This window comes from Oppia nitens, unplaced genomic scaffold (assembly GCF_028296485.1).
Source record: "Oppia nitens isolate AA-2021 unplaced genomic scaffold, nextdenovo-longstitch-racon4-pilon3 scaffold5_pilon_pilon_pilon, whole genome shotgun sequence".
Classification (NCBI taxonomy): Eukaryota; Metazoa; Arthropoda; class Arachnida; order Sarcoptiformes; family Oppiidae; genus Oppia; species Oppia nitens.
Window position 1 is genome coordinate 4,970,330 of NW_026533243.1, and position 11,023 is coordinate 4,981,352.

An 11,023-nucleotide genomic window follows, 5' to 3' on the forward strand; every position below is an offset into this window, starting at 1 on the left:
TCTCTCTCTCTCTCTCTCTCTCTCTCTCTCTCTCTCTGTCTCTCCTTTTTATATAACATGTACTTTAGCTAAAGTAATGCAATTAGTTTGTAATGCATTATAGATTTTTAGCAATGTTAAACTTTTATTTAGTAAATTTTGAACAATGATTTTCGCTTTTATAGCACAATTTGTTATTCACTAACTCATTAATTTATTTGCTCACTCACTCACTCACATATATACGGTATACTGTATATACTGACTGATTCTTAAAATATTAAAATAAAATACATATAATATACAGTATATATACTGTATATATAAAACATATAATATTATATTGTCTCTTATCTGAACACACTTTATAGTTGCATACAATCCTTATCAGTGATGATATAAAATATTTGTTCACGCGTTCAGTCAGTGTGTATGTATAATGTCTTATATATATATAATTCTTCAAATATTTATCAATAGTGGTATAGAGAAAAATATGTTATATTTATAATAATATAATGTATAATATTGTATATAATGTCATAAAATCTCTATAAATTTGTTATCAAATGAGGAATTAATATATAAATTATATCAGTCTCTCAACCAATATATAAATTTTATTATAATGATATGTAATCTATCAATGATAACATATTGTATAATGTAATGTTCACTTTATGCTGTATTTGATATTGGTTTATTTTTCAAATACAATTTTAGTATATATATGGCATACATATTGTATACATACTGTAAAATATCATAGAAATATATATATATATATTTGGTAACACCATTTCTAAACAATAAATGTACAAAAATTAAACATGATAAATAATATACTGTATATATATATATACAGTATATTCTATTGTCAATGTATGTATGTTTTCAAATTCAATTCAATTGTATTTGTTAAAAAATATAAATTAACATTACAATAACAACAACAATAAATTATTTTTACTATTTTTCAATTACGCTTTTCTAACAAAAACAATATCTTAAATATAAAAATAAATATAAAATATTTGGGAAATTGAAAATAGCTGTAAAAATAATAAAATAAATATTACTATCTCTAAGGCTCTCTTTCTCTCTGCTCTCCCTCTCTGTCTGTCTGTCTATCTGTCTATCTATCTGTCTATCTCTCTCTCTTTTTCTCTCTTTCTGACTGTCAATGTGTGCCATACATTGTTCATCAACAACTTCTTGAGCCCATATCTTAGTGTTTGGTTATTACAATGTATTTCAAACCCAAATCTAAGGTTTGGTAATAAAAAAGTGTTTGCGAGAGAAAACATGGAAACAGCCGGCACTGTGTCAGTGAAGGTCACCCAATGGTAGTACAGTCTAACTCTACTTATATAAGCACTTATATATTATGTACACTGAAATCAATATATATTTACTACACATACCGTGTTTGGTGAACCAACAATCACTCTCTTATTTGGTATATCCCCTCAAAAGAAATACATACCAATACAATGATACTAACATTACTAACATTATTACCATTATTCACATTATCATCAAATCATATTAATTTAAATGCCATTCCTTATAATGTTTAAAGTATTTATGATTATATACTCTCAAGTTATGATATATCTCTTTAATATAGAAACCATTGATTTTTTCTCTATACTAAAGTTATGTATAAAGTACTGTATATACTGTGTATACCGTGTATACCATAAGTGCCACCAATTGAAACATGTTTAGCAAAATGTTATGAATTTTGTTGTTATATTGTTAGTTGACTTTGGGATGAAACCTATCAAAACATAAGTGATAACATCAGTGTTGTCCACAACAAAATTAATTACATAATTTCATATACTATATCAAATCAAATATCTAGTTTAACCCTTATATATATTACTGTATATATATTATATAACATGTAGACACCTGGCTATCCCACGGCTAATACCGGGTCTATCATTGTATTGACTAATAATTCTCAAACATAACTCAGTTGTATATGATATGTGTTATACGCAAGTCATAAAACCGGTTAAACCTAAAAAACCAATATAGAGACCGACACCCGACTCATTGTGTTGAGCCCTGTTGTCAGGCAGTACTCACTAATCATTCAAACTATCAAACAATTGATTAAATATACAATAAGTTAGCATAAGTTGACATTATTTACATTAACTATTAATATGTAATTTTGTTATAAAACCAAATTACTTAAAACAATTTTGTTGGCATATATTACACTCAATTATTAATAATTATAAGTTTTAGCTAAACAATGAATCAATTGAAAAAATAGATATATTTATAGATTTGCCACTTTTAAAAAGTATAGACTTATAATTGTTAATTGTATTTAAAGGTATGACATAAACTAAATTAATTTCAAATCAATTTTTATTGTTAAAACAGATATAACAAGAGTCGGGTTCCTTATATACCGTTTGCAGTGACGGTGAACCCAAACCATAGCTCAAGTAATGATAGCATTCAATAGTATTGCTATCGGTCTCTAGCGGTTAAGCAGCTGTTTGTGTTATGGACTGAGACTGTGCTGAATGTCTGCAATGTTGTACCACAACAGCCCTCAGTCCTCCACAGTCTCAGTCAGTCAGTTGAGTACTCGAGTGCTCAAACACGACATGTGTGGAGCACTGGTAGGCAACTAATGCCCAACCAGTTGTCTGGTAGCTGTGAAACTGTTAACATCTAATACCAATACCATTCAAATAACACATACACTCAAAGTATATGTATTGTGAAAGTGAGTGAATCCTATGGTATGATCTGTTTGTGACTTTAATTATATTTATTACAAATATATCAAAATTTACATTTATATCAAATTATTATTTAATAATAAAACAACAAATATTTTATATAATTATTTGCATTAATAATAATAATAACTGAGCTTGTTGCAATTTTGTCTAAACATAGTATCACTTATTAATAAACAAATTGATTTTTATTTTCAAATGTGTATAACTTATTATTAATAATAATAATAATATAATATATTATAAATTTTATTAGACGTATTTAAATGCCATTTGAAAGCTAATACTGATATAATTGATAAGTGTATAATAATATGATATTGTTTACGTATTATTAGTATAGTCTATGTTTTTACTATGTTTTTAATAAACTGACTTGGTGAAAATATTTTTTATTAATAATAAACAAATTAAAAATATTTTTATAACACAAAATAACTACATTACATATAAATTATGGTATGTATTAAAAAACATTATTTTTTTTATATTTTGCTTATAAATCATAGCAATGATACTGTATATGTAGTACACATATATCGTGTCTCATATATTTTATATAATAAAAGCCATTACATTGAATTAATATATTTATATTATATATATATATAATTTACATTTAAACTAGCTCGATTTTTATATAGATTATATAAAGTCACACAAAATATATTAATTTAAACATATGCTTGACATCTATTTATGATTAATTATGTTAACCCCTCGTATTGAACTAATAATGATATATTTGGCTAAAAATTGTTTATGTTATATATCGTAGACATGTATGTTATTTTGTACTAAAAATAACTACAAACATATCATATAATGGCATTTTTAAATATGTATATACATATCAAATATATATACATTATATACTGTTTATTTTATAATGTTTATTATTGATGTCATTATATATTTATGTATAATTAAAAAAAAGAGATGCAATTTTTGGCTAAAATTTATTTTAACAATTTATTATTTTCTCAATTAATGTGTTTACTGCAATGAGTAATAAAATTATCAATATATAGATAATAATATAACATATAAGTATAATAATCTTATTTCAATTATTTTATAAATGCATATAATATTTTTAAATGATATAGCTTAATTTTAATTTATTGATTTTTCTCATTTTTTGTTCAGTATTATATTTTATATTTACATAAATAAATTGATTCCGTTAAATTTTTAATATTGTAAATTTTTGTTTTAACTATAGTTAGATTTATGGTTTAATAATTATCTAGCAGATAAATTTATAGAAAAATTAAAGAATATTCCATAATTAAAAAATAATTATTACAATGACAACTCAATAACCTTGGATTTGTTACATGTCTATTTTTATTTTATTTTAAATATCAATATAAATATGTACAGTAAGTTTATTTTTTATAATAATTAGTGTTGTATTGATTTTGCAATGGATGTCACTATTGTTGATATTACTTTACATATACGTTAATACAATTGTATACACAATTGATATTTACAGTATAATTCTAGTATTATATAAACTAACTTATTATGTATTTATTTATAAACACAGTAATAATATTTTCAAATAAATCTTAATAATAAAATAGTATTATTAGCGAAATATTGTCAAAATAGCACTAAATTGTTATAAATGTAAAAACTAACACATTTGCAATAGATATGCCATAAATAAAGTTGATTTTTAAGCATTAAAAAAGTTAATTTTTGCCAAATTAGAAAATTATGAGAAATAGATAAAATAATTTTTGGCAATTTATTTCAATATATTTTGGTGCAAACAGTTTTTTTTGGACCCAAATACTAGTTTGTCATAAACTAAACATTGAAAATAATTCAAGTGTTTTTTCTCTCTTGAAAACTACTAGACCTCGATATATAATAAATACTAGACTTGTTTTATACGGATATTTGCTATAGTATTATACTGTATAGTGAGGAAACCAATAAATAAAGACAACCATATTTTGAATTATGGCCAAAAAATGTCTAAATTAATTTAACCATATCGTTAACATGGGTTAACCCAAACCATTAAGTGTTAGGTTTAACAACAAATAATTTGCACAGTTTTCAACATATTGTTAACCAAATAGACGAATGTATTCTTATTTAACGTTCAAATAAATAAGTTATACTGAATATAGTGTACGTAATAATTGCAAAAATATCCACTAATATGAACCACATATMAATTACATTAATTTTGAAGTATATTTTGTTTAATGACTGATAAAATAAATTATTTGAGTATTTAGTTGAAACCCAATTATTGTAAGTCTCTGTTATGCCACTGTTTTCCTCATAGGATATGATTATTGCCTGACAACAGGGCTCAACACAATGAGCCGGGTGTCGGTGTCTATGAGTTTGAACTGGTTTTGCGACTGTGCGTACATATTATGTTTTCAAACATTATTTTTATATACATTTATATATATTATATAATATAAATTTATAAATTATTAAAAATATATATTTAAAATTGGGATAATCCCGGTTATAACTTGGATATTATATAATATATAATTTATATTTTCTTACTTAAAGTATTATATAATTAAAATTTTGCTAAAAAGCATTTGATAAAGTTTTCATTAGTAAAACATTGCACTTAATATATAATTAATAGACATATATAAACATTAAAAATAGTTATTACATAATGTATATTCATATTTAAATCGAAATATACTATATTTGAATATAAAAATAATTAAATAGATTTAAATAATGATATGTATATTGTTATGAATAGAGCCATAACTGGGACTATATGGACAATGATGTGACGCAAATGATAACATGTCATCCCAATTATAAGGACCCCTTTGTGAGGGCCCATAGCTTTATATTGAGAGGTGACGGTCCGCTTTCGTATCCGACCCGTCAATATATAGCAATTATGGCATCGGCTCGACATCAGTGCACATATTTGGTGAATATGTCTCGCAATGAGTTTATATCATCGGGTGGTGATCCCCAATGGCTTCAAGGCTTGGATCACATTCCGCAAAAACTTAAAGATCTGAACCAAATCAACAAATTGTTGGCACACCAGCCATGGCTTATAAGCCGATCACATATTGAGAAGTTGACAAAAGGGTCTGATTCGTGGTCATTGTCTGAGTTGGTTCACGCCATCGTAATCCTGTCCCACTTCCACGCGCTCTCCAGCTTTGTCTTTGGTTGTAATATCGGTGCTGACAGTGGAGACAATAAAGAAAATGGTCACACAAATAATCACCCGGTGGTAGTCAACAACACGACCAACACAAATAAGCCGCCCTCACCATCCAGTCTCGGGGGTTCTCCCACTACCGGACCAGAAGTCGAGGCATTGATGAAGACATTGCAGACTATTAATGAACAGAAGAACGTCGTCGTTGCCGCCGCTGAGGACACGGCCTCACAGGAGGACCTGTTAAAGAATTTTGAAAAATTAGAGTATGACAGCCAAGAGCAACAACACTCACCATTATTTGTCGCTAACAATGCCGGCACCGGTGGATCAGCACCTGTAGGCAATAACCAAATTACAAATAGAAATGGCACTAATAGTAACGGCGCCAACAATACTAGTAATAATAATAATAATAATAATAACAGCAACAATAGTAACGCTGTCGGAACTACTGTAGAGGCTAATACAGTCTCGGCATCGGGCGGTCAGGAGCAACAACAACAACATGAGGACAAGTCATTGAGTGAGTTAAACAAGTTTATGGACGATCCGCACTTCGGGTACGAGGACTTTGCTCGCCGTCGTGAGGCTGACTTTCCGACGTTTCGCGTTCAGGACTACTCGTGGGACGACCACGGCTTTAGTCTCGTCAACAGATTGTACTCAGATATCGGCAATTTGTTGGACGAAAAGTTCAAAGTTTGCTATAATCTCACTTATTTCACGTTAGTATTCATTTTATTTTTGCTATTGATTTTAAATTTTTATTAATTTATTAAATATATGACTATTATTAACTATATTTAATAATATTATAGTAAATTTTTAAACAAACTATTAATATTATAGTAGGCTATATGTGGCGCAATCATTCACTATTTTAAAACAATCAAGTTTATGTCAAACACACTATTAATTATAATTAAAAACTAACCTATCTCATCTACTATAACCTAACTAAAAATAAACAATTATGGTACACACAATAAATAAAATAATAAATAATTGTATTTTACAATAAACATTAATAATTTTTTGTAAATTAATTGATGTGGCACATATATGATAAACTTATATTAATTAAATTACTATAGTACCGGTAAATATAATTGTCAAAAAGCTATATCAATATAAATGTATTGTACTGTACTTTATGTCTATTGTACAGTATGTTAACAATATAATGAATAACATTAGTGACAAATATTACAATCACTCATATAATGATAATTGCATTTAAAGATATTAAGTGTTAGTCCACTTACTTAGTCCAAAAAATATCTAAATTAAAAAATAATCAAATAACGTGACCTTAATTTAACTAAAAAACATTTTTAAAATTTTAATTGATCTATATAGTTTTATTTGTTAGTGTTATGAATTACACTTAACATCTATATTATATATAATGTTTGTGTAGTTATTTTTGAAAGTTATCATGATCAATTTTTATTTACGAATATCATATTAAAGTATGATTAATGTGCGCTTATTTTTATCAAAACTTATTTTGGTTTAAATCAATAGGTTTTGTATTAGTTTTTTTTGAATACTCAATGTTGTTGTTGTTGTTGTTTGCCATTTACTGCTTTGATAAATGACTTTTTGAATGTGATATTTAGATATTCTTTTTATATAAAAAAAGGTTATATTTTTACTTTTAGTTTCCCTTCAAAAGAGATTTTTGAGTTTATATATGCCTTTTCCTGAGTTTATAATATATATATTTCTATAATATATAAAGCTATAGAAAATATACTGTATATTCTGGCTTTTTCTTTAAATAAAAATACATTGAATTTGTTTATAAGAGATTTTTGAGCGCAAAAATTTCAACTTATTTGATACATACCAGAAATGCCAACAAAACAGTAAAATAAAAAAGAGTAAAACAAAAATTTAAGTTTACTTTAGAATTGAATTTTGACAGCAAAACGGTTTGATTGAAATAAAATATAAAGAAAAATATAAATCACAAAAACCGGCGAATATTTTGCCAAAATATTTGCTACAATTTTATTGCCAGTATTGCCGTTACACTTAAATTTCAATATACACTATGTATTCACTATTTTAGCATTTTATATCTAACGATATTTGGATAGCAACAACACATATTTTTTTTAAATATAATAGTTTATATATATTTTTATTTTATATAATATGAATTCATATACTATAGTATATAGTTATAGTTTAGTCTATTTTTATACTTTATTTCACAGAATATACGCCAAATGACAAACTGATAACATAAGACATGCATATAAAACGTTTATTCTTTCATTTTTAACTATAAACGAGTAATAAAAGACAATATTTTTCAAAAACTTTGCGATAATATAGTTTTACTTTTAACACAACGATTAATCATTTGCCAGAAATGTGTAAAATATAATTATTTATACATTTGCCTTCAAATATAATTTATTCTCAAGTTATTAGAGAAACACAAATAATTTGAAACACAAGAATATTCTGTGAATGTCTAATAATATCCACACGTTTTCCAATGTGTTTAGTTTCTCACAAATGATAATTGCAATCAAAAAGTTGGTTATTTGAGACATTTGTCTTACATTTTATGTCTCTTAAATAAACTTAAATTATTTTTATTCATAAATCTTTTCTCACATTTTATTATTACTTGTAATAAATAAATTTGCATTTCAAAAATATGTTGCGAAAAGTGTTAGTTTTTGTTTTTTGTTATTTTGCTTTTTACTTAACTAAAATTTTATTTAGTGTTAACTCATTTTATTACTAATTATTTAAAATTATTTTCTGAAAAGAAAGTTTAGGTTTATTTCTAAAATTTTGTTTTACATGAACTATTGTGTAAACTAAAATTAATTTAAATCAAATGTATAATATAAATACATTAGAATTTTGCATTAATTATTCATACACAAATTACATTTAAATTTTGATATTATATATGAAAATTTTAATATGAACTATTTAAATAAATGAATATAAAAACTTATTTTTGTTTTTACTATTTTAATAGACTAAACATTGTATTCATGAAATGCAATATAAAAAATTTGGTTTTGTATCAAAAGATAGAAACTTCAACACATAAACAACAAACAAAATGAAAAGTTTGTTATAAATAAATGTCATTACTCTCGAAAAATAACAAATTCTTTGATATTTTGATTATTCTTTCGATTCTTTAGAAGTTTTTCTCTTTCTTTCTTTTCAATTGCTTGAAATAGATTTATAAGAGAGAGAGAGATTAACAAACATTACACAAACAATTTTCACAGTTTATATAGTTTTTAATTTTTATTCCTAACTAATGGAGTCATTGATTTTAATATTCTAAAAATAATTTATATATGAAAATATTTTTATGTTGATAATTGTAGTGTTTATTTTAGATTATATTAACTTTATAACAATCTTTTTTGAATATTAAAAAATGTAATGTTATCGACAAGTATTTTACTATATTAATAATAAATTGGTTATAATGTTAAATATTTGACTTTTAAATGACATAAATATAATTAATATTTGATTTGTTTGTTATTTGTATGAATTGGTGGACAGTATGGGAAACAAGACGAACATCGATACGACTCCTTTCCGAAGAGCCATCTGGAACTACATTCAGTCAATGTATGGCATCAGACATGACGACTATGACTACAGAGAAGTCAATCTATTAGTCGAGCGAAACCTCAAGGCATACATAAAGTCGTTGTGTTGTTACCCGCATCGGGTCCGCCATAACAGGGAATTCAATAAAGTCATGCGTGGTTTTAGGACTTCCGAAAAGGTAGACTTTCCTTAACTTTGTCATCAAAACTAATTACAAATAACTTTTGCATTTACTTATTAATGTTGAATATGACCAGCAATTGACATAAATATATATATATAACTCAATATTTGTCGGAAACTTCATAATCCTTAGCAATGATTGTAATTTTATATATAATAATCTATTTTCACTCATTCAATGTGTTTGAAGGCATTAGTCTTTCATTTCCTTCAATTTGATCCTATAGTCAATTATTTAGCATAACTTTATGTTCAATATTTCTCATAAGATTTTTATATATATTTTTCTTCCCAATGTGTGTGCCATCAGATTCATGTAAATCTAATGGTATTTGAAGCCCGACTTCAAGCGGAACTATTGTACGCTTTGAGAGCTGTTATGCGACACATGACTTGAGTGGCCAAACATTTACAACACATACACAGCAGTCGTCACTACAAATAACAACCCAACAAAACACACCATACCTTTCCCAGTCAACAACAATTATATGGATGTTTCAAACAAACAAAAAACCGATACGTATATCACAAATATACATATATTTAAAAATATATGAAAAATCAATAAAAGTTATTAAAAACAAATTTTAAAAAATTAACAAAAAATAGGAGATTTCAAATTGTGATTTTTAATTATTTTTTTATTTGTTTCGCTCTTTTTTAAATAAATATAATTTTTAAAATATTAGAGTAAACTAATTTTTCATCAGGATATCTATGTTTAACGTTTATTTACCCATTAAAAGATAAAATAAAAGTATAGATTATTTATTAAATAATAATAATATGATGAAATTAAAATCATGCGAAAAGGCCTATATCTTAGACATTGAACTAATTATATGATTATTACTATTTTATTATTATTAATTATTACTATTGATATACTCTAATAATTTTTATTATGTGAAATGTATAGATGATTATAAAAAATTGTGAAAAATCTACAAAAAAAATTAGAAATTATTTAAAAATTGGTACTATAAATGATATGATAATATAAACGCCTATATAAACAACAAAATACTAACTTAAACTATAATAATGTTAGATTTTATTTGTGTCTATAGAAAGTTAGAGAGAGAGAGAGAGAGAGGCTATCAATTAGATTTGTATATTAAAGCAAATCTTTTATTGATAAACTAAAAAACAATTAAAACTAATAAAGTAGTTATAGTATGCCTAAAATTATAAAATAATTATTGCTAGTGATATATTGATGTTTAAATTTCCATTTGAATTACTATTTAATATTATTATAAATATTAATATCTTTTTTAATTATTAG

General features: G+C 25.1%; 1 protein-coding gene across 1 annotated transcript; it reads left to right on the plus strand.

Annotated features, from left to right (window-relative positions):
• Positions 1-3,064: 3,064 nt before the first annotated feature.
• Positions 3,065-10,615, plus strand: LOC128961961 (sestrin-3-like). Its single transcript, XM_054308305.1, has 4 exons — positions 3,065-3,212; positions 5,515-6,665; positions 9,499-9,727; positions 10,043-10,615. The coding sequence occupies exons 1-4, from the start codon at positions 3,210-3,212 to the stop codon at positions 10,127-10,129; spliced, it is 1,470 nt and encodes a 489-aa protein (XP_054164280.1). The 5' UTR covers positions 3,065-3,209; the 3' UTR covers positions 10,130-10,615.
• The last annotated feature ends 408 nt before the right edge of the window (positions 10,616-11,023 follow it).

Excerpts from the sequence above, each read along its gene's own strand:
- LOC128961961 (XM_054308305.1), top strand. Across the intron at positions 6,666-9,498 it reads TATAATCTCACTTATTTCAC|TATGGGAAACAAGACGAACA; the intron begins GTTAGTATTCAT and ends ATTGGTGGACAG. Across the intron at positions 9,728-10,042 it reads GTTTTAGGACTTCCGAAAAG|ATTCATGTAAATCTAATGGT; the intron begins GTAGACTTTCCT and ends GTGTGCCATCAG.